This window comes from Rhinolophus ferrumequinum, chromosome 20, assembly GCF_004115265.2.
Source record: "Rhinolophus ferrumequinum isolate MPI-CBG mRhiFer1 chromosome 20, mRhiFer1_v1.p, whole genome shotgun sequence".
NCBI lineage: Eukaryota > Metazoa > Chordata > Mammalia > Chiroptera > Rhinolophidae > Rhinolophus > Rhinolophus ferrumequinum.
In genome coordinates this window covers 8,142,318-8,164,469 of record NC_046303.1, presented here as the reverse complement: position 1 = coordinate 8,164,469, position 22,152 = coordinate 8,142,318, and the positions used below count along the sequence as shown (strand labels likewise).

The window sequence follows — 22,152 nt, the reverse complement described above, 5'->3', positions numbered from 1 at the left end:
GATCTTAGCAAATTTCAGTATTAAAATACAGTATTATTAACTATAAGCATCAGGCTGTACATGAGATCACCACACGTATTCGGATCATAACTGAAAGTTGGTACTCTGACCCACATCTCCCCATTTCCCTCACGCCCCCAAAGTTATTATTTTAAGGAGAAAAGAGAGTTCATCCATTCCCCCTACAGTTCAGAGAATCAGCAGTTATGCCGCTTGCAGAATCCAGCTTTCACACACCTCCACGTAGGTAACACTTACACAGGCAGTAAACTCCGTGTCAAATCTCTCTTCCGCATTAACATCATCATTTAACTTCATCAGAAAACCACATCTCCCAGTATTACTCGGTGGGGTATTCAAACAAGCAGCAACTTAATCATTTTTCTCTAATCGCTGCTTTCAACTTGCCATCCGGAATATCCCTCTCTTATCTGTGAATATCTCAACCAGTTTCTTTAACTTCCCAATAACTTTCAAAGCATTTTTACATCCCATTTAAAACTTCAATCAAATACCCAATGTAAAGCTCTTTCCCCTCCTGTAGGTCAGGCCTGGCCTGAGGCCTAAGGAACCCTCCCTGGGAAAGGAAGGCATAATCAATGATTTGACTCCTCCCTCGTTTTCTGGGTCTCTTTCCCTCCAGTATCCTGAGGGCTCGGAGACAAGAACAAAGAATTCCCAAGGAGCTGCTGCAGCTGTGATTCTCCTCCCCTGCCTCTAATGCTGGGGCAGGCCGATCCTAACAGGTGCCCCCGGCACCACTCACTGCCTAGCCTCCTGCCAGCAGACCCCAGGCAAGAAGCGTCCTAGAGTGGACTTCTAGCCAAAGTAGTTCTACGAAATTGTAAAGCCCAACGGAAACAACCTAGAGATGTAACTTACTCAACTTACTGTAGACCCTTTAAATGAAATATAGTTGGAGAAAATAATGCTGACAAAAAAGAAATGCGGCCCGTTTTCAACGACGTGAGAAAATATATCTATGTAAACAAAAGTACAGTAACCTCAATGATAAACACCACTAGGCCTGGAACAAGGAAAACACACCAAATGTTAACAGTGCTTAATGTCAGGGGGTGGGCTGAAGGCACTTCTGTTCTCTTCTCCGTACCTTTCTAAGTTTCCACAACTGGAGAAGTAGAATGTTAACGCACCCCCTACTGTGGAATCCCCAGGCCTTTCTAGTCACCATCTAGGTACCTTCTCCCACCTGCCAGCTGGTCCCACATGTCCCCTCTCCAGATTATTTGTAGTCTTTTTAAAAAGGGAACACGTGAAAACAACTTGAAAACCCTTAAAAAGTCAAACAAATATGTTCTGTAGTAGATTTTTTTGGGCAAAGCAGGTTGCTGGTAGGAGAAGAGCCGGTATGGCTCACGTTCCTGGGGTCTGTCCTGGAGCAAGTGGCCACTGCCCTCCCCACATGGGAATCCAGCCCCGATTTGGTCACGGACACCAAGTATATTCTCTGCTTCCTTCCAACTCCAAGATAGCAAATAGAAACAGTAAGTGATGAGGCATTACATAGTTTCATTAATCAGTGTTTAAACTCCTGGGAAAAACTTAATTCATGCACAGCTGTCCTTCTGGTCCAGGTCTCGGTCCCCTCGTCCACATGTACCTGACTTTGTACCTTTCCTTTGCGTCCATCTTATGACTGGGCCAACTCCTCCATCCGCATGTTAGAAAACGTGTAATGGAATCTACTCTTGAGTTTCACAAGAACAGTATCAGGTGGGATAATATTTCTTCCTAAAAATGGGTTGAAACCGGCCACCAAACATACTTTGACTTTTTTAAAATACTGGGCCAGAAAGCCTTATATTTTTTGCTAAATTATGAATCAATACATTATCTCTGCTCACAAATCAATCATTTCTGAATCCTCCCTTTTTATCAGAGGATAATATTTTAAAGCTTTGTATATCTTACAGGCATCAAAACAAACTGATTTTCAGAGAGCTCAACCTGAGAGCAAAGAGGAAATAAATGCAAAATGAACAACTGTTCTGCGTGAAGGAAATGGTCCTCTCTCCTGAGCTGGACGTCATTTATAATGCGACACAAAACAGAACAGCAACGTTCTTCTTAATGTCATCCCATGATCTTAAAGCACTTATTCTCCTCTATTAAAACAAGAAGAGCAATCAAGTTCTTTTCAACAAATGGCGCTGGGACAATTGGACAGCCACATATAAAAGAATAAAGAGAGACCCCTTACCTCATATACAAAAATTAACTCAAAATGGATCAAAGACCTGAACATAAGAGCTAAAGCTATAAAACTCTTAGAAAAAAGCATAGGCATAAATATTCATGACCTTTAATTAGGCAATGATTTCTTAAATATGACACAAAAAATACAAACAACAATGGTAACAAAATAGGTATGCTGGACTTCATCAAAATTAAAAATTCTGTACTTCAAAGGACACCATCAAGAAAGTGAAAAGACAACCCCCAGAATAGGAAAAAATATTGGTGGAGAGCGGGCTGTAGGCTGACAGGGGCCTTGCGGTTTGCAAGGTCATTCATAAGAGGCCTTGCCCCCATGTTAACAGCCCGCTCCCCACAAATATTAGCAAATTTTATATGTGATAAGAGACATATCTAGAATATATAAAGAACACGTACAACTCAATAACCCAAAAAACCAATTTAAAAAATTAAAAATGGGCAAAAGATCTGAGTAGACAGTTCTCTAAAGAAGACACACAAATGGCCAACAGGCACATGGAAAGACGCTCAGTATCATCAGTCATCAGGGAAATGCACGTCAAAACCACAATACAGTACCACTTCACACCACGAGAACGGCTACAAAAACAAGAGTTGAGGAGGATGGGGGAAAAATGGAACCCTTATACATCGCTGGTGGGAATGTAAAATAGTGCAGTCACTTGGGAAAAAGTCTCCCTCAAAAGGTTAAACACAGATTTCCCATATGACCCAGGGCTAAAATATCTACCACCATATAACCAACTGCCACATGAACTAGGTGTACACCCAAGATAACTGCAACAAATGTCCACACAAAAATCTGTACACACAGGTTCACAGCGTTATTTAAAATAGCCCAAAATTGGAAAAACAAATGTCTATCAACTGATGAATGGATAAATAAAATGTAATTATACATACATGGAATATTATTCAACAGTAAAAAGTACTGAGACATGCTACGACATGGATGAATCTTGAAAACATTACACTAAGTGAAAGAAGGACCACATATTGTTTGATTGCATTTATCTGAAATGTCCAGAACAGGCAAATCCACAGAAGTAGTAGATTGGTGGTTTGCCTAAGGCTGGGAGACAGGTGGGAACTCATTTCTAATGGGTATAGAGTTTCTTTTTGGAGGTGACGAAATGTCCTTGAATTTGATAGTGGAGACGGCTGCATAATTCTAAATATGTTGAAAATCACTGAACTTTACACTTTAGATGGGTGAACTATGTGGCATGTAAATTATATCTTAATAAAGCTGTTACTTTAAAAAAAAAAAAAAGGAATAGCAATCAAATAGCACTATGTAACATTTAAATCGCTAGTCCAGAAAACGAAAAATCTCTATATAAAACATTCAGTATTGTCTTGGATGATAAAACAAACTTTCTGAAAAATCTCAACATTCTGTTGGATGATCTGCTTTTCACTCACCTGTTTACTGTTTAGCAATTTGGAGATCTGACCATCAATCATGAGCCGCTGCAACAGTCATGTGCTAAAAACTATCCCCCTTCTCCACTGCAGTTTTCACTCAGTGAAAAAACTACATACGATAGGGACACTAATATGACATGAAGTGAGGTGACACTGGAGAGACTAGAAGTCAGAAGGTCTGGTTTTACGTTAGTGCCCTGCCATTTACTAACCGTGAGATCTTAGGTATGTCATTTACGTTTCCCAGGTTTAGTTTCTTCACTGGCAAAATGAAGATGAAAATCTATGTCCCACTTACCTCACAGGGTTGTTGTGAGGACGAAATTAGATAAGAGACAAAGAGGAGAGGAGAGAGGAGAGAGGCAAGGAGGGAGGAAAGTGGAGAGAGGAAGAGGGAGGGAGGAAAGGGAGGGGGAGAGAGAGAGAGAGAGAGAGAGAGAGAGAGAGAGAGAGAGAGACAGATTGTGAATGTGTTTTGTAATCTAGTTCCCATATAACTGGGTACAGTATTTCAGTTTTAGCAGATGAATGCTGGGGTTTAACTTTAGAATTTAAGGTAATTGGTTTGACTTCCACTCAATCCCAAACTTCCCTTCATTCCTCCCCCTTTTAGTAAATCTAACACCTAGAACTCTCCCCTCCCCCCAAAATACTGACTAACCCCTAGGAGATCACACAGTCCTTTTCTTTAGGCCGGTGTTTTCCAAACTGTGTCTTATGCTAAAGTAGTTCAAAAGATATGATTTTTTAAAAGATTATCATTTTATATGGGCCAAATGTGTTTGGAAAATACTGGATTAAACGAAGTTAAACAAGACTCTTCTAAGCCTTTACTATGATGCTATGTGTGGTGAATGTCAGGGATGAATATAATATTTTGTGTTTTCCAATGTATAGGCACTCTTTCTCATGCAGTATTCCTCAGAACCGTTTGAAAATGCTTCCTCAGGAAGTATGAGACACACATACACACAAACACACTTTGGTACTTTAAGATTCTCAGAATGATAAGCAAAATTCCAAATATTGAGTAAATTTTTCAACGGTGGCTATTGCTTCTTGGTAGTCAGTTAGGTATGTAGCAGTTCGGATTACTCAGTCAGACCATTACGCTTGCATTTAACGTACTGTAGCCACAAACAGATGGGACACTGCAGCAACAGTCACACAAATACCTCCAGCAGCGAGAAGTAACCACTGCAAAGCCACTGAGTCTTCTTTATAAATCTATTCAGTGGTTTATTTTCACTTAGCTGTTTGATTTTAAACATCACTTCCTTCTACAGTCTCCTTTTCATGCCACTATTTGTGGCTTTTTCTATCACTGCGTTTACTACTTGTTACTGACCCTAGTGAATGACTCATGGCTGACAGGGGCATTGTCACAGCAGGAAAACAAGGTGGCTGCTCTGATGACAACTCTTCGATAGGGAGGAGGGAGCAGGGGATCATCTTCCCATTTTAGCTAATCCAATATAAACGCTTCCTTCCATTAATAGGGGTAATTAAAAACTGAATAGGTTTGCAAATAACAATTATTTTGAAAAATATAAAGTCTTAGGAATAGGATAACACTGGATATACTACTTTAACATAGAAGGAATTTTTGAAAGCTATTTTCAATTATTTTGTTTCATTCGAGATATGTAATTTTATTGTAACCCTCTTCTCAATTCTGGCTTGTGTATACTCCACGTGAAATGAAAGGAAACAAGTGACCTGCAATGGTGAGGACGGGTAAACAGAAAAGGCACACGTCGTGGGAGCTGTAATGAAAGGGATTTGTTCCCTGGCAGACTCAGGGGCACGAGGAGAAAAATCAGCACCCGGTAGTAGTGTGGCTAGCCTTTTTGGGGAGCCCTGTTTTTGCTTTTTTCAAACATTTATCCGTTTATAGACAAGAAGCCTGGCTTTGACCTTGCTACTTTTCCTACGGCACTAATTAACACTGTCCTAGGAGTTGAAGAGTGAGGCTGTAACTGAAAGATGAGGCGGAGAGGTGCCATCAAAGGAAGAAGGTAAAGACTCTTGTCTTAAAGCTTCCGAGAAACAGTAGCTAATAACCACTGTTTCATAAATAGCAAAAAAAGGAAAAGGAAAAGAATCTTCTGAGTCCCTATCATCAACTTCTGCCACAGGCATGAACCTTGTTAGCAAAGCGAGAGGAACTTTTGTGTTAGTGCCCTTTGGGTACAGGGGGTGGCATTAGGGTTAGAAAAGCCAGGTTAAAACAACGCTGTGAAACAGTCATATGCTAGAGCCTCGTCGTACTGGATTGTGAGAGCTGACTGAATTTCTATTAATTTGCAAGCCAGGTGATGTTACATTGCCTGAAAGTGGTCATCGTGGAAGCATTTATATTTACATCATGGAAACTCAGAGCCTGTTTGCTACCATACCACTACATGGGAGACAGTCGAGAGTCTGGGGTTGACTCCTGCTCTGTGACCTACTATATATATAGTGACCTCAGACTCCTGGTTCTGGAACCTACTATATATATAGTGACCTCAGTCTCCTGGTTCTGGAACCTACTATATATATAGGGACCTCTGTCTCCTGGTTCTGGAATCTATATATATCTATATATATATACCTGGTTCTGGTATATATAGTGACCTCAGGAAGGTTACTTCAGTTCCCTAGATCAGTTTTCCCAACTGGCAATGCCACTAGAAGTATACACCTCATGTGACGACCTACAGACGACGATAGGTGTAGAGTAACGAGCAAATACTAAGTGCTCGGTCAAAGCTGGTTGTAATTTGTCACACATCAATGGTTCGTGTAACTTTGTCCTTAAATTTTAAAGCAATTTTAATGGAGTAACAGAGCAGCAAGGGTCCTGGGAAAAACACAGTGTCAACAGTCTCATAACAAACACAAGAATATGGAAAACGAGTCGGCTTTGTTTTGTTCACGCTTCCTCAGCTACCCTCAATGCAAATTTTCTACTAACTTAGCGTACACTTAATTTACCTGACCTTCTATACAAACACCATACAACAATAGAGTGTTAGCGGACTATTATGTTGCCAATAATGGTAAATAATAACCCCACTGTATCAATATAGGACCCAGGCTTAATGTCAAGGGCACCCCCAGGAATTGGGCAACACAAGGCCCTTTACGAAGCTACGAGAAGCCAGATCTTGTGACCAATGAGGAATCTCAAACTGACAGTGAATACAGCCCACAGCGATGTTTAATTTGGACAGTAGAGAGTCTTTTCTTCTTTTTCTAAATTTAGAAAGCGGCAATCTAAATGTAAATGCCTTCAAGAGATCAACTTAGCTACACCACTCCCAAATTCTTGTATCCAGTGAAGTCTGGAGGAAACCAGAGCAAACTTCCCCAAATCTTGTCCATTAAGTCACCCAGCATGCTGTTCACTTCTCCAGAAACTGACTGGAGGTCGTGTAAGGAGTTGTCTACCAAGTAAATGTGTTACAGACTCAGTGCCCAAGGTTTTTATTGGGGGCTGGTCACATAAGCACCCTTACGCCTGGCATGCTCTAAAAGTCCAGACTCCCAAAAGAAAAAGGTACTCAACAGAAAACATACTGTTGGCACCGGTTAGGCAAAGCGAGCTACTCTTATCATTTAGGGAAAGTTTCATTTTAGGGTAGCAAACTGTTTGCCAGTCAAGCTCCCGATCGATGCCAGGCTGGGGTTCCTCTTGCAAGCAGGCCTTTGTAAGGAGAGCAGTCTCAGGCCTGCTCTGTTAAAACGCCTTTGGCCAGGAGGCAGACTCAGCCCAGGGTCTCTACCCAACACCCCAACGCCTTCCTTCTCTCGCACTAAAGCTCCCCATTTACCAACCACTAATGATCCCCACTGCTCCAGTTTTATTAACAAATAAGAAAATAATTCAACCTTTATCTTATCTAGCCAAACACAAGTTGACTTATTTGCCCGATGTTATTAAATATCGCTCTACCAAATCAGAACTTCTAGGTAGCATGAGCTAGCCGGCATCTACACTGCGCTACAATTGCAGCCACAGGCTGAACACCAGTCACTACGCTGTCACTAAGTCACTAAGTCACTAAGCTTTTTCATGTAAATATATCATTTCCATGTGACTGTTAGAAATACTGAACATCGTTCAAGGACTCCCATTGCCAACCTGAAGATTCTTCTCATCTCTCCCTTCCAATCTTGTTGAGCAACGTGCTGGGTGTAAGGCCACAGGATTTGGTATCTAGGTTTCCTGGGAACGGTCAGCCACCAGGAAGGAGGGCAGAACGTGCCCGGCTGCCAGGGTACCGCTGGAGTACCACCAACGATCCTGTGCCACGGGACCCCCCACAGCCTTCGCCATTCTCTCATCCCAGATCCCTTCTCCTCGGAGGTCCACAGCCACAGAAAACAGATGTTTTCAATTTCTGTCAAGTTTAAACATACCCACCGTGGGGGAAGCTGAGGGCCACACAGCTGCGAGCGACGGGCTGAGCAGGGGTCCGCGGCCCCACCTGGAGTTCCGGTCAAGCCCTGAAGTCCGTGCCAGATGCCACGAACCACTCGAGTGCCTGAGGGCCTCCTGAGGAACCTAACGCCTGGACCAGAAAAACTGAAACTTCTTGACATTGATGGGCAACCACCTGGGAACGCCCAGAGCCTGACGCTGCCTGGCTTCTCTGTGGTAGACTCATCTCTGCCTGGAAGTTGCACTGTTCTGCCAATCCGTGCACTGAAGAGGACAGCAGTCACTCTCCAGCAACAATACAGATCTCCGGCCTCAGAAGCACTGACACCTTGCAACTCAGCGACTGTGACTGCGGCTGGCAAGGCCTCGAGTGGAGCTACAGACCAAGGAGCTACTTGGCCACCCTGGTGCCGTGATTCAGCATGTTTCTGAACCCTGAGACAGGCTCTGAAGCTGCTGCTTTAGCTTCACAGCTTGGGAGGGGAGGATGCATGGCATCCTGTCATAGTTCACAGAGATGCTGAATAGGAATTTAAGCATTTTTTACGGAGGTCTTGTTCTGATGAATCTCCTTTATTTGATTCAAGTGGTTTGAACAGTATAGTATTTGCCATTTGTTGAGAACTTCCTCCCCATTGGCAAGCCTGCCAATACTTCAGGCTTGGCATTTGAACTACAAGCCTGTTAAGACTGCTGTGCTATTTAGAAGTCTCAAGCAACCCGAGTATAGGTTTTATCTCCTCAAGCTGGAATTGGGTAAAAATAAAGATTGTAGAGCCACAGGCCAAGCAGTGTCAGTTCTCAACTTGTGGGGCTGCTGATACTTCCTAATTGGCTCCCAGAGAAATGAGACAACATTCGTTTTCATCCAATGGTGGGAGCTGTCTTTCCCAAGTGGCGGGGCTCGGTGTAGGACTCCAAATTAAAGGCTGGTGAGAATAAATCTCAGCCATCTCTTTCAGCACTAAGGGAGGAGGGGAAGCAAGCAAATAGCATTTTTATAATTTCATAAATTTCAAATAAGTGAAAGCCCCTTTTAATCAATTGCAATTTCCACACACACACACACACACAAAATCACAACATGACTGTCAAAATAGGAATGAAAACAATAGCTGATTTTTAAAATTAATGTTTAGTACGATCTTAGCACATTTAAATAAAAAGTGATTGCCTGTTAAAAAACAGAGATGAAGTAGAAGAGGTTTCTTCTAACGAAGAAAAATAAATAGCAATATTAAAATTATTTGAATCTTAAAGTAAGCTTCACATAATGGCTTCTAAAGATTGCTCAGATTCCATGTCATTTACAATAACAAAATCTGCTGGCCACAAATCCAAAGAATTATATTATAGCAAAAATGTTGAAACAGGGCACACACCACAGGCAAGTGGAACCATGCCGTGTGACCCAGCCTACCAACAGATGTTCAGTCGCTGACAAAGCCAAGTTGAACCTGATAAAAGCCTGTACAAAGTTAATTGAACCAAATGTGGTCTGCCTTCATGATCTCAACATTATGCCCTGCAGGTAAACATCAGCCCATTTCTCCCCAAATAGTTCAGTGGATTGTCAAGTTTATTAAGCCCTGTAACACACACAACTGTGTGCTGTGTCTAAAATGGAATCTGGAAAGTGTGACTCCTATCAGTCACATCACGATCTGCTAACCAGGAAGATGATTTTGAAAATTCCATTATTTTCTTCTTTAAATGAGTGCCTAAATATTTGACGATGATTAACAATTTTTGCGAAGTTCTAAAAAGTTCATGAGCACGTAGCAAGTCTAGGTTCCCGAGACGCCTGTGGGAGTCTAATACAACAAGGAGGAGAGACTGCACGCTCCATCCAAGGTGTTCGGAATCAAACAGAAAACAGTGTGGGTTACATGTGTCTGTGGGCTGGCGAATGGGCCATAAGTTTGTAACTCCCAAATGAAAGCTTGGAACCGGAATCTGAAGCCTTTCTCCTAATATGATGTCTTTCTGCCACAAAGTCCATACAATAGACTCTTTATAGATTTTGATTAGTGCAAAGTAGGTTACATAAAGGCTTGCCACTTACCTGGAAATTCCTGGTCACGTAGCTAAATATCCTGGGTAAGAGTTAACTATAACATATAAATAATTGGCATAGTTTTCAAGTCTTTTTTTTCTTTTCATAAAATCTTATAAATGTTTTAGCACATAAAAATGAAATGCCACTATCGAAGCAGCATTTTACCTGCTTAAGAAATCGGTCAGATGCGTTGCTGTGCCTGGCTAACACCCCTGGCAGGGAAGGATTGGCATATTCAAACTGAGGATTGTAGGTATAGTCAGACTTGAAGAATCTCAGTTTTTCTTTCTCCAAGTTGGTGGGCTTTATAGCAGTCAGTATACAAAATCTCTTTCCAGAAAAGTCATCTCCTTTTTCAAAACTTCTAGACAGCTGAGGCTGTGGCTGTAGCTTTGGCTTTGGAAGAGTGGAGAAATGGCGTCGCTTGACCTTGGATTTGGGTTTGGGTGGCAGTGCTATGCTGTTCCCTGTAACAGAGATATCATGTGTAAACTTCACAGGATTTGACACTGAACTAGTGACAAAAACAGCAGGCTGCCTCTCTAGGCAGTACCAAGTACCACTGCTCGTCACCGGCACTGGGCTTTTCATCTTGCGAAGGTCTTTGCTACGAGAAGAGCTAGAAGCTTTGCTGGGCTTTCTACATCTTTTGGAGAAGGAGGAAGACTGCTTTTGTGAATGATGCTTTTTCTCCTCTTTGCTCTGTAGGAGGACATTGTAACTACTGGTTCCAGTTGTGAAAATGTCCTTTAGTATTCCCGGGGATAAATGTGAAATGCTTCTTTTGCTGTCAATGATCAGTGACTCTTCTGCATTTAGAATAGACTTCTTAGCCAGTTCTTGCTCAGGCCAGTGAAGCTTTTCTGTGTTAATAAACGAAATCAAAAGAAAAGAAATGACAGAGATACTGGATAAAGCAAACAGTGCTTGTTATATGAAAAGTATTCTGAAGGTTCTGTAAACTTTATAATTTGCAACAAACTTTAGAAACGGCATTTTAAGAATTAAAAGGATAGGTTACTAAACTTTGATCAAGCTAAACACTGTCACTTCTATATATAGTGTATATGTGCTAAATTATAAAAATCCACAGCTTCATACCATTTAGATGATCAAAGTTTAATACAGATGTGAGATAATACACATAAATAATCCGAATACTCAGCTCTACCAAAGAATGTGGATTTCATAGAAAGGATACAGTTTGCAGTAGTACTACCAATATCAAAGTAAAATCCAAGGCACTTTCAAAGCCAATACAACCGTGAAATCTAACAGTTTGTATAAAGGTAGCCATCAGTAAGACAAGGATACACCACTGCCTTATTGATCTCAAAAACCACTTTTAAGATTAAACAAATGATATGTGTATGTTCAAGCATGTTTTAGTAATGCCGTTCAGTATTAACTGGTTGATTTTCTTAATTCTAGACCAGAGGTTAAGATTAAATAAAATCAAGTTTTTTCCTTGCCAAATATGAAAAAAAATGTAATGACTATTACACAGACATCAGTATATCAAATGGCAAATTAAGGAGAGGTCAGCTTTGCCTGAAATAGGTAAGAATCACTTGATATACTGTTGCTCACGCACTGCTTTAAAACGGTTGATTTGCATCCTTTCATGACACAAATAGATGGAATATTACTAGTTAGACACATGGCTTTGAGAAACATCTGTATAAATACATTGTTCCTGCTTTCAACAAGCTTCTAATCAGGCTCTGAAGGCAAGGAGGTCCTAGGAATAATAATAATACAAGGTAGTAATACGTTTTAATGTGAAAAACAAAACATATAAACAATAACCTAGACTTCAGAGAAGGAAAAGAGCAATATGAAGAGAAACAGATGGGGAGATTTCAGGTAGACCCTTAAGAACTTTCAGATTCAATTCTAAACTGACAGTGTTTGCATTTGCCTTAAATCCTGTTTATCTGAACTAGACTCCAGCCCAAGTCCTGACCAAATCTGCTCATAAATCTTTTCCGAATCCTTTCTGCAAATGTGACATGATCTTCAACCAGCTGTTCTCTTTTCCAAGTCTCATGGACAAGGCCGTTAGCCCTCAACCTTTGGCTCCCCCTACTGAGGCCAGGTCAGTGCTAGCTGACTTGGATAGCTGCCTGCCTTGCCAAGAAAGAGACAATTAATTTTATTTCAACGTTTTAAAAACTATTTATCTTCATCCATCTGTCATTCACTCATTCAAAGTTAGACATTCAGGGATCCTCTCTATAATAAGTAGTAGTAAGTAATACCAACAATAATAGCAGCCACTATCCCTGGACACATTTACATGAGCTTGGGATTCCACCAAAAACTGTACTTGCTAAGTAATTTACTCAAGGTTCTATGACAAGCAAGTAGTACACAGCGAAGTGTGATTTGAATGCGGGTGTGTCTGATCAGGGTCCATGCTCATTCAATTATGTACCGTCATTCATTCAGTTACCAACAGACATTCAGTATTGAGTCAGCTACACGCACAGCACCGCACCTTGCCTTCCTCTCTCCAGAACACGGCACCCCAGTAAGACACGGTAATTTGAATAACTTGTGTACTAAGCTAGATACCAGGACCATGTTTTTTTATTCATCTCTTTCTTTCCAACATTTAGCATGATATCTGGTAGACATTCAATAAATGTACACTGAAGAAATGAATGAATGAATGGCATGACCTTAAACATTCTCCAACCATTGTAGGCAAACAGGTATTAGTAGTTCTGGGCCCACTTTATATTTCTATGAGGAGATCACTTCACAAGTGGAAATATAATAGGGAAGACCTTAAACCAGTGGTTCTCAACCAGAGATGGGAGGCAACTTTCCTCCCACCCCCCAGGGACATGTAACAAGGTCTGGAGACATTTTGGTGTCACCGCTAAAAAGATGTGCTACTGGCATCTTGTGGGTAGAGGCCAGGTAGGTGCTAACCATCCTTCATTGCAGAGGACAGCATCCTATGACAAAAATATCCATCCTGAAACAGTTCCAAGGTAGAGAAACCCTGCTCTAAATCTTAAGTTTTCAAAGCCCAGAAGTCATAGCGTGTAGGGTCAAGAACCAGCGCCAGGTCAAAAGTGGATAATAATCCAAATATGTAAGGTACTTAAAAGTCCTTTTTTGACCTTTTCTAGGCCAACGCATGAAATTTAAATTCCGATGTCTCAAAGATAACACAAAAGTATGAATCTACAGGGGTTAAATAAAACGTCTACTCCATATACAAGTTGCGAGGTAGGAGCTAGACTGCACTGGGTCATGCTGAAGGTTGATTACACAAAGAGGCCATTCAATAAATGTTAAAGACCAGCCAAAAATAAACAGAACAGACAAAACTTTCATCACAGGCTAGTAGCTCCCAGTTTCTCAGGGGTTTCAGACCTAAGTGTTGCCAACTGATAGTCTAAACTGGGCAGGCCGGGCAAACGTAAGCGAAGGAACACCAGAACACAGACTGCAGCCCACGGGCCCCAAACAATGTCAGTTTCCCTAAAGGACACCACCAGCTTAGGAGACAAGAGGTGAGAGCGAAAGGAAGACGTGAAACGGACACTGAAAAGAGAAAGAGCAGGAGAACTGAGATAAGAAGAAGGGTATCACAAACCTAGAAAAGTCAGGTAAGGACTAGGCACAGCCAGACAGGTAAAAGGAGGTAATCAGGTTTTCTCACTTTGCCTTCATAATAAAAACGGGGGAAGTTACATCAATATCAATGAATAAAACTACTCTGGAGAATTCCTAATTTTGGTAGTTTATGACATTTATTTTGTGTTGATTTTTAAACAAATGAATAGTCAATGTAAAAAGACTTTCTTTGGTTCCTAAGACTCCATAATTCTATGAACAAAGAGCTGACCTCATAGAGTTCTTCTGTCGTAAAGTATCAGTGACCTCTAAATTCATTATTTTGTCCCATCTCAAACAACCTATACACTTCAGGATACTTAAAGCAAGTCCTAAACCATCTGCCAAAACACTCCAGGAGGAATCGGGGCTGGGAGCGAGCTGACAGGGTGTGTATGACAGAACCCCACTGCCCCCCAGGAATTGCAGCATTTCAGTTGACTGGTGAATTATCCACCTGAGAGGCTTAGCCTCAGTCCTTTTTAAGCTCCATCTGCTGATGAGTCAAGTTTTGGGAGTGCCAATGGCGTACTTATTTAATAAATGCCGATCCTGCCAAATGTTGGTATCCCATGAAGCTCCTAAAAGCAGGGCAGATGGTCCTACAAACATTCATACAAGACGGATAGAAATTAATTTCTCACAGTCACACTACTTTTATTTCAGTTGTATTAAAAGTGTTAGAGAATCTAAAATAGTTTTTGTAATTTTAAATCTATTGTTAAAAAATATGGCTTTTAATAGTAAAATAACACTTTTTATGTAGCATAAAAAATAGTAAAGGGAATAACAAGAAATAATAAGAAATAATAAAAGCCCAATAAGAAGGCTTCATTGAAGAATAGCCTATTCTCTTAACTCCTTTTAACTGAAAAATTAAAACTTTTTGTTAAACATAAACAGGCTTCTTTGGAATAAGTATAACTCATTTTCCCCTCAGAAAAGTAATAAGGTAACTAAAAAAAATAATTCCTTCTCGTATTAAGTCACTATATAACGTGACATTTTTAGCCATCAGCAATCTGCTTCACTAGAACGTTGGAGTAAATGAAAATAATGTGTTGATCAAAGAAATCATTCACGCCAACCTGATTACCCGTACTGAGGGAAAAAGGGAAATATTCCATTAAAATTGATACTCAGTATGTTCACAAGTAGGTGAATATACTGAAATTACCAACACAATGAAAGCTCCGTCTGTATCTAGAACAGGAGAAAAGGATACCAGGATTCCTGGCTTCCAGTCCCAGCTCTTTCAATCAGCTCTCTGTAATATTACCCTAATCACTAAACTCATCAGTACCTCATGTTCCTTGTCTAAAGGAATGGGGAGGGAGGGGAACACTGCTCACTAAACTCTCAGTGTTTCACAAGTTTGAATAGGTGAGGTTTCACAGTAATGATGAGGTCCCTGAAAGGAAGAGTAGATCACCAGAAGCAGAGCCTGGTGGAAAATACCATTCAACCAATTTTGACCCACAGGATGGTGATTTTATATGGTTCACTAATACTTATGAAATCTGAGAAGCGGGGATAATTTTATACCATAAAACAATACGTTGCTAGATTACAAACAGAAGGAAAGGCATAACAAAGCAAAATAATCCCCGACTAAGATAAACACTTTTATCAAGTAGTCCATCATCACCTAAAACTCAAATGATATAATCTCTATCAACAGTAGAAAGGGTGACTAAATCGTGATGTATTCATACAGTAGAATAGTATATTGCAATGAAAAAGAGCAAACCAAGGTTGCAAGCAACAACACAGATGATCTCACAGACAATATTGAGCATAGGAAGTCTGATCGAAAGAGTACATACTGTATAATTCCATTTACATGTAGATCAAAAACGGCAAAATCAGTTTATGGTATTAGAAGTCAGCACAGCGGTTACATTTGAGGGAGGGGTTATAACCTAGGAGGAGATACCAGGGTATTGGCTTCCAGAAATGGTCTGTATCCTGTTCTGGGCAGTGGTTACATAAGTACAAGTTCATCAGGCTACACATTTAAGACTTGTGTACTTTACTGAATGTAACTTAGACCTTAGTTTTTCAAACGGTCTATAAAAAAAATCAGTATCTTTGAAAACGTTATTTATTGCCCGACTGTCTGCATTATAACAGAGAAGCTATTCATTATATCATTGCTAAATTCAACAGAACCTAATATAGTTTCTCAACTATAAATTTAAAAAAAAAAAAAGAAGAGCTCGAAATGGACCACTGTTGTACTTCCAGGATTCCTAAAATTCCTAACTGGAATTCCTAAAATTCCAGTTAGGAGTCCTGCAGTGTTACCCTGTAAGTAACAATGATTCTTTATAATGTGACACTGTTGTATTTGGTCAGAAACTATTGTGTTATTATTACGTTTTTTAGTTAGAAATATGCAGGGTATCCTATAATGATGGCTGTGGTAAAAGAAACATCACTAAACATCATCTAATACAGCAGTGAACATGCCAGGAAAAATTTCCCCATGGCTTTCCATTTAGGATGAAAGCCAAAACCCCCAACCATGCCATATGAGGTCAGTTGTGGTCAGGTCACTCTGCCTCTCTGGCCCCGGCTCACACAACGTTCCCCCTGAATTAGTCCACTCTAGCTTCCTTTTGTCAATCCCTCACACTCAGCACTCTCCAGACACACCTCTTTACACCCTGTTCCCTGTTTGGACAGCCCTTCCCTCCCTTCTCTTTTAGATTAATTTTTACTCATCCTTCAATTCAAATGTTCAGGAAATCTTCCCTGGAAGGTTCTTTAAAGCACTTGTCATGGTTGCAGTTTTACATTTGTTTGAACGGATGGCCTTCCCAAACACTGAAATTATAAGGTCCATTATGGCAGACGTCTGTTTGTTTTTGCTCACTCACTGCCCTGCTTATGAAAAGATGGCCAAAGCAGTAGCCCAGGGAAGAGAATATCTAAGAGGAGAAAAGGGATACAGGATTTGAATGCCCGAAGGTTGAGGGGAAAAAAAAATCATACCAGGATGACATTAAAAAAATGAAAAAAAAGAAAAGAAACAATTAGTGATGTGGAAGACAAGTTTTAATGGCAGGTGCTCACTTCTGCTGTAGGACAAACCGTAGCTATTTGCCTAAGGGTATTCATCCTATCAGGCCAAATGCTGGTCTTAAGAAGACTTTCATCTCCAGTGTTCCTCAATATTCACTTTTGTTACAAAGGAGCTTCATTTCCAGATGACTCATTAATCACTTCTTATAGCACATACAAAATATGGGCAGTTTAAATCATAAATTAACATAATCTTATATGGCTTCTGACGGCATTTTGCTACTCAATGAATGCGCTACGTATCTTCTTTTCTATTTTGAAAACAACAATTTTATAGCCAAGTAAAATATGATCTTTCCAGGCAAAAATTTACAGACTTGCCTGTGATTAAAAAAAAAAACTTTAAAAAACAACACCTTGAGTAAACAATCAGGTAATATACCGCTGATGTTAAATGAGACCTTCATGTTGAATTTTGTGGCTTGTATCAGCATATAGTCATTGTAACAGTGTTGTGATTTTCCTAGTAGTTGAGAACATAGGTTTGGGAATGGAGACTCTCCAATTCAAATCTTGGCTATTTATCAGTAGCTGTGATCTTAGTCAAGTTACTGAACTTCTTGGTGCTGTTGTTTCCTTATATGTAAAATGAGATAATAAACTACACATGTCACAGTATTGGTGCGAGGAACAAAAAAGTTAATATATGTTAAGTGCTGAGAACAGTGCTGGCCTGTAGTAAGCAGTGTGTGTTAACGATCAGCATCGTTATTATATTTAATATTATAGTTAGCTCCTATAGAAATGCTCCATGGAATAATATAAATGGGAAAATATTTAGAATCATTAAATTTGAATTTCCTAAGTAAATTTAACATTAAGTAATTGAGTCTATATTCAGAACCAACATTTTAATAGCTTTAGTATAATAAACTACCTTCTTTAGAAAGCTATGAGAAGGCACAGAAACCTTTTCTGATTTGATTTCATTTCAAACAGTATATATAGCATACACATCTTTCTTATTTTAATTTACTCCTCCAATAAGCAGTTCCACTGGGATGTTATATTTAGATTACATTCAATCATGACTAATAAGTCAAAAGTGAGTAAGATATTATATAGGAAATGATTTCAGAAATACTTAATTGCTTCGGTCCTAACATAAAAAACAACCAGTTTGCTCTATATTTATAGTTTGTTTTTAAACTGGTGGGGGGGACAAAAACAAACAAACAACACATTTCCACAAGTACTCTTACCACAAATAACCACGTTCTTCTGCTAACCAGAAGAACACAGCTTCTTAGATATCAGCAGGGAAGGAAGAGCAAGGGAAAAGGGTGGCATGTTCTCAGCTAAATTCTCTTCATAAAGTTTCTGGCCATCCAAATTGGGCTTTCATATATGGCAATGAAATGTTGGGCATAGGGTAATTGAACTATCATTTTAACTAATCAAGTACTATATAAAAGAAATGGAGAAACTATTTTGAAAAATGACCTGGTCAATTATTTTTAAAGATATTGTAAATTTGAGGCTTGAATTGTATCAAATGGCTATTTGAATTTTTAATGAACTATAGAAATTCATTGCCAAATGATCTATCTCAAGGTATTCAACTTGCAGAGCTAGACTGATATGTGTATTGCCCTTAAATTATGGGAAGGGAATTGAGGCAAGAGTACTGTGTCTACCGTTTTATAAAGTATCTCTCTTCAAACTTCCAACTCTGCATATCAAAAAACAGGACATCTACTCTGTACTGCTGACTAGTTGGTCAGAACACCCAGTTTCTAATACTGTCATAATCATATTCTCTATGATGATTGTTATGCTTTGGGGATATTATTTTAATTGATTTTACTTCTAAATCGTTATCTAATAACTTTGACAGAATCTAACTATGTAAGGCAGTGGTTCTCAAATGTAGTATAATTTTGCCCTCCAGGGGACACATGACAATGTCTGGAGACATCCAGGGGTAAGGGGGGTGTTGCTGCTGGCATCTAGTGGATAGACGCCATGGATGCTGCTAAATATTCTACAATGCACAGGACAGACCCTTAGAATTACCTATTTTTTCAATGTTAATAGTGCCAAGGCTGAGAAACCTCCAAAGCAAAAAGAAGGTATGGTACCTATTTTTAAGTAACTTCCGACATTTTCATTGTATTTTAAAATGAAGACTAGCATCTACATCAAATCACATTCTGAAAAATCTAATGCCAATTTAAGTTGTCCCTTAGATCTTAGATCCTCTGTCTATGCTCCTGTCAACATAAGTAACAACGAGATAAATCACAGCAATGTCATCATTGCAGAAATCAGCTCCATATTTCATAACATGGAACATGAAATAAAATAGCATAAAATTAAGACCATAAATATTTTCATTGGAAAGGAATTTAGTTTTACAATTTAAAATGGACAGAAAAATGGTCTATTAGGTATCGCAATGCCTTAAAGGAAAAAATTCTGGATTGATTTTGACACTAGTTTTAGAATTAGCCATTTCCTTTTACTCTGTTGTTCTTCGTTGTTCTTAGTCATGATACTGGACTACCACAAACCCTGTCTTGCAGAAATGTTACACCGAATCAAATGCCGGGAATATGGCCTAGGAAATTATTCTAATATTATGTAAGATAATTTGTAAATGGTTAATATCCATAGGTGTTTGTTTTAAATAATAAAGGCAAGTAAACTTTCTGACCTGGGGTCTGAACACCAATTTTTTATGCTCGGTATACTACGTACTCCAAAGTGACCTATTAATAGTATCAACTCGAAACGTTCTCACTGACTTAAGAAAAAGAGCCTACAGGTAAATCAGTAGTATAAATACGGATAGAAAGATGTGTTCTTTTGGTTAGCTCTGATTTTTCTGAACAGTCTAGAAAACTAGATCCTAGTACATTATAATAGCTAATTATAACATACCTAATATGCTTTAAAATAGAATTTAACAATACGTTTTTAGACTGTACATTTGAAAGGCCAGTGATCTACTAGAATTTACTTCACTAGACTCCACAGCATGTTTCTACTGATAATAAGTGACAAAAGAAAAGGGACCGTTTTCTCTCTTCCCCCCCCACATTTTCCCTGAGCAGCTCCGGCGCGCCCCGCACAGTGCTGGGAACCGGAATGAGCGCCCGCGGCGCGCGGAGCTCACGTCTACTGTTACCTCGACCTCGGGGCCGCCGGGACCCCCACCCGCCCCATACCTGCCACAAGCAGCCGGGCCGACATTGGTCGCCCCCGCCAGCCCACAGGCCAGCTCTTCCCGGCACTCACCCGTCACACGAATGGACTCCAGCATCGTCCCGCCGAGGCCGCGGGCAGTGGGCTCCGCGAGCGCGGGGGGCGAGAGCCGGGCAGGCCACCTCTAGCCTCTGGCCCGGGCCTCGGAGACGAGATCGCGGGAGGAGGTTGCTCTTCGCGACCCGGCGCAGGTTAAGGCGGATAAGGACCGAAGGAGACGTGCAGACAGGGCTGTGAACAGCGCTCCCTCCAGCCCGCAGGTGCTGGAAGGTACACACGGCAGCCCTACGGTGGACAGCCGTGTTTAGAACCCGCCGCCGTGACGTTGCCGCTCCCCCGTTGCTAGGAAACGCTCCTCGCGTCCGCAGGCGCTGCACTTCACAGACCCTGTGCGCCGCTAGGGGTGCTCGCTCCTCGGCGACTAGGCGCGCAGGAAAAGACGAGGACTACAACTCCCGTCGTGCGCAGCGCAGGCCCGTGCCTCCAGGGCGCATGGGCTGGGCCCCAGGACAGACTAGGGTCTCTGGCTAGTGGGCTCACGCCTTTTGCCTGATAATCCGCAGAGGTATTTGTGCACTGTTCTGGAGAGTTTAACTGCAGTAGCTTCACAAGAGAGGGGTGATGTGACATGAAACAGCCGCAGCTGCGAATTGCAAAACCAGTCTCCTCTGCTGCTTAGTTAACAAGGTGCGGAAAAGCTACAACTTTAGGTTGAGCTGTTGATAATTAGCACCTTCATTAGTCGAGGAAGCCCAAATATATTTACCATTTAAGTATCACGGCATAATATTCTTAGCACTAAAATACAAATTTTAATTTATGTTTGTGCAATTGATAGGGCTGAATGTTGTTTTTCACTTTATTATTCCATGGAAAATGTAACGACTATACCTTCAACATTTTTTGAGACCCTAATGTGTGCAAGGTTCTAAGACAGGCCTTGAGGACATAAGGGAAATGAAAGAAGTCTCATGGAGCTTAAAAGTCTTAGGAGCTCAGAAGATAGTGTTGGCACTGTCATTTTCAGAGCCACGTTTTCTCTTTACCCTTCTTCAAGGTTGAGATAGGACACAGAAACAGTTGGGATGTGTTTTCAAACTCAGGAACAAAAGACAGTTGAAATTATGTCAGGAATGACAGAGAACGTGAAAATTTGTATCTTTCCATCAATTAGAAGGGAACAGTGGAAACTTAACTGTATCACAAATAGTGGATAACCCCACATCCTACTCTGTCAGAAAATCCTGGGAATACTATCTTCAAAATATGTCAAGAATCCAGCCACTTCTCACTGTCACCACTGCCACCATTCTTCAACCCACCACCACCTTTTGTTTGGATTATAGCTAGTGCCTCCTAAATGATCTCTGTATTTCCACACTTGCCCTCTTCACTTTATTCTCAAAACTCAGTGGCCAGCATGATACTGTGAGAAAACCACTTCAGTAGCTTCCTTTCTTACCTACGAGGTCCTTTAGGACTTAGCTTCTTGTCTTCTCTTTGATTTCATCTTCCACTACTCTTCCTTCCTTGGTCTCCTCCAGACACACTGGTCTCCTTGATACTCCTCAGCTATGCCAAGCTATTTCCACCTCACTGCCTTTGCAAGCTGGGAGTTCCCCTCCCAGGGATGCTCTTCCCCAGATGCCCACGGCACTAGCTCCATCACTCCTCTCAGGACTTAACTCCAAATGCCACTTCTCAGTGAGGCCTTTCCTGGCTATTAGATTTAAAATTCCACTCCTTTTTCAGATTTACTATCCCCTTTCTCTGCTTTATTTTTCTCCCCGTAACCCTTAACATTATCTAATTTATTATATATTTCACCGATTTGTCTTATTGTCTGTCTCCCTTCCTAGAATATAATTTTCACAAGTGCCGTGATTTTTGTTTGTTCATTGCTATGTTCCCAGCATCTAGAATAGTATCTGGTACACAGTAGGAACTCAATAAATTATAAGTTAATGAATAAGTAAACAATAGAAATGATGCATTTTTAATGACAACTCAGAAAATAGAATGGTGTAAAATGGGCATGTAGATAAAGAAAAAATCGTCAGGTCAAAGCACT

The 22,152-nt window shown here is 40.5% G+C and overlaps 1 protein-coding gene across 2 annotated transcripts in view; it reads right to left on the bottom strand.

Moving 5' to 3' along the window:
- Window positions 1-20,432, bottom strand: part of MATCAP2 (microtubule associated tyrosine carboxypeptidase 2) — a 33,020-nt gene extending 12,588 nt beyond the window's left edge. The window contains exons 1-2 of one of the 2 annotated variants that reach the window (XM_033088793.1): window positions 20,115-20,432; window positions 10,320-11,017 (exon numbers count right to left, since the gene is read on the bottom strand). In XM_033088793.1, the coding sequence (XP_032944684.1) occupies window positions 10,320-11,017; window positions 20,115-20,139 (723 nt within the window). In that variant the 5' untranslated portion in view covers window positions 20,140-20,432. The remainder of the gene's footprint in view (window positions 1-10,319; window positions 11,018-20,114) is intronic. The other variant, XM_033088794.1, reaches the window with a different exon arrangement.
- Between the last annotated feature and the right edge of the window lie 1,720 nt (window positions 20,433-22,152).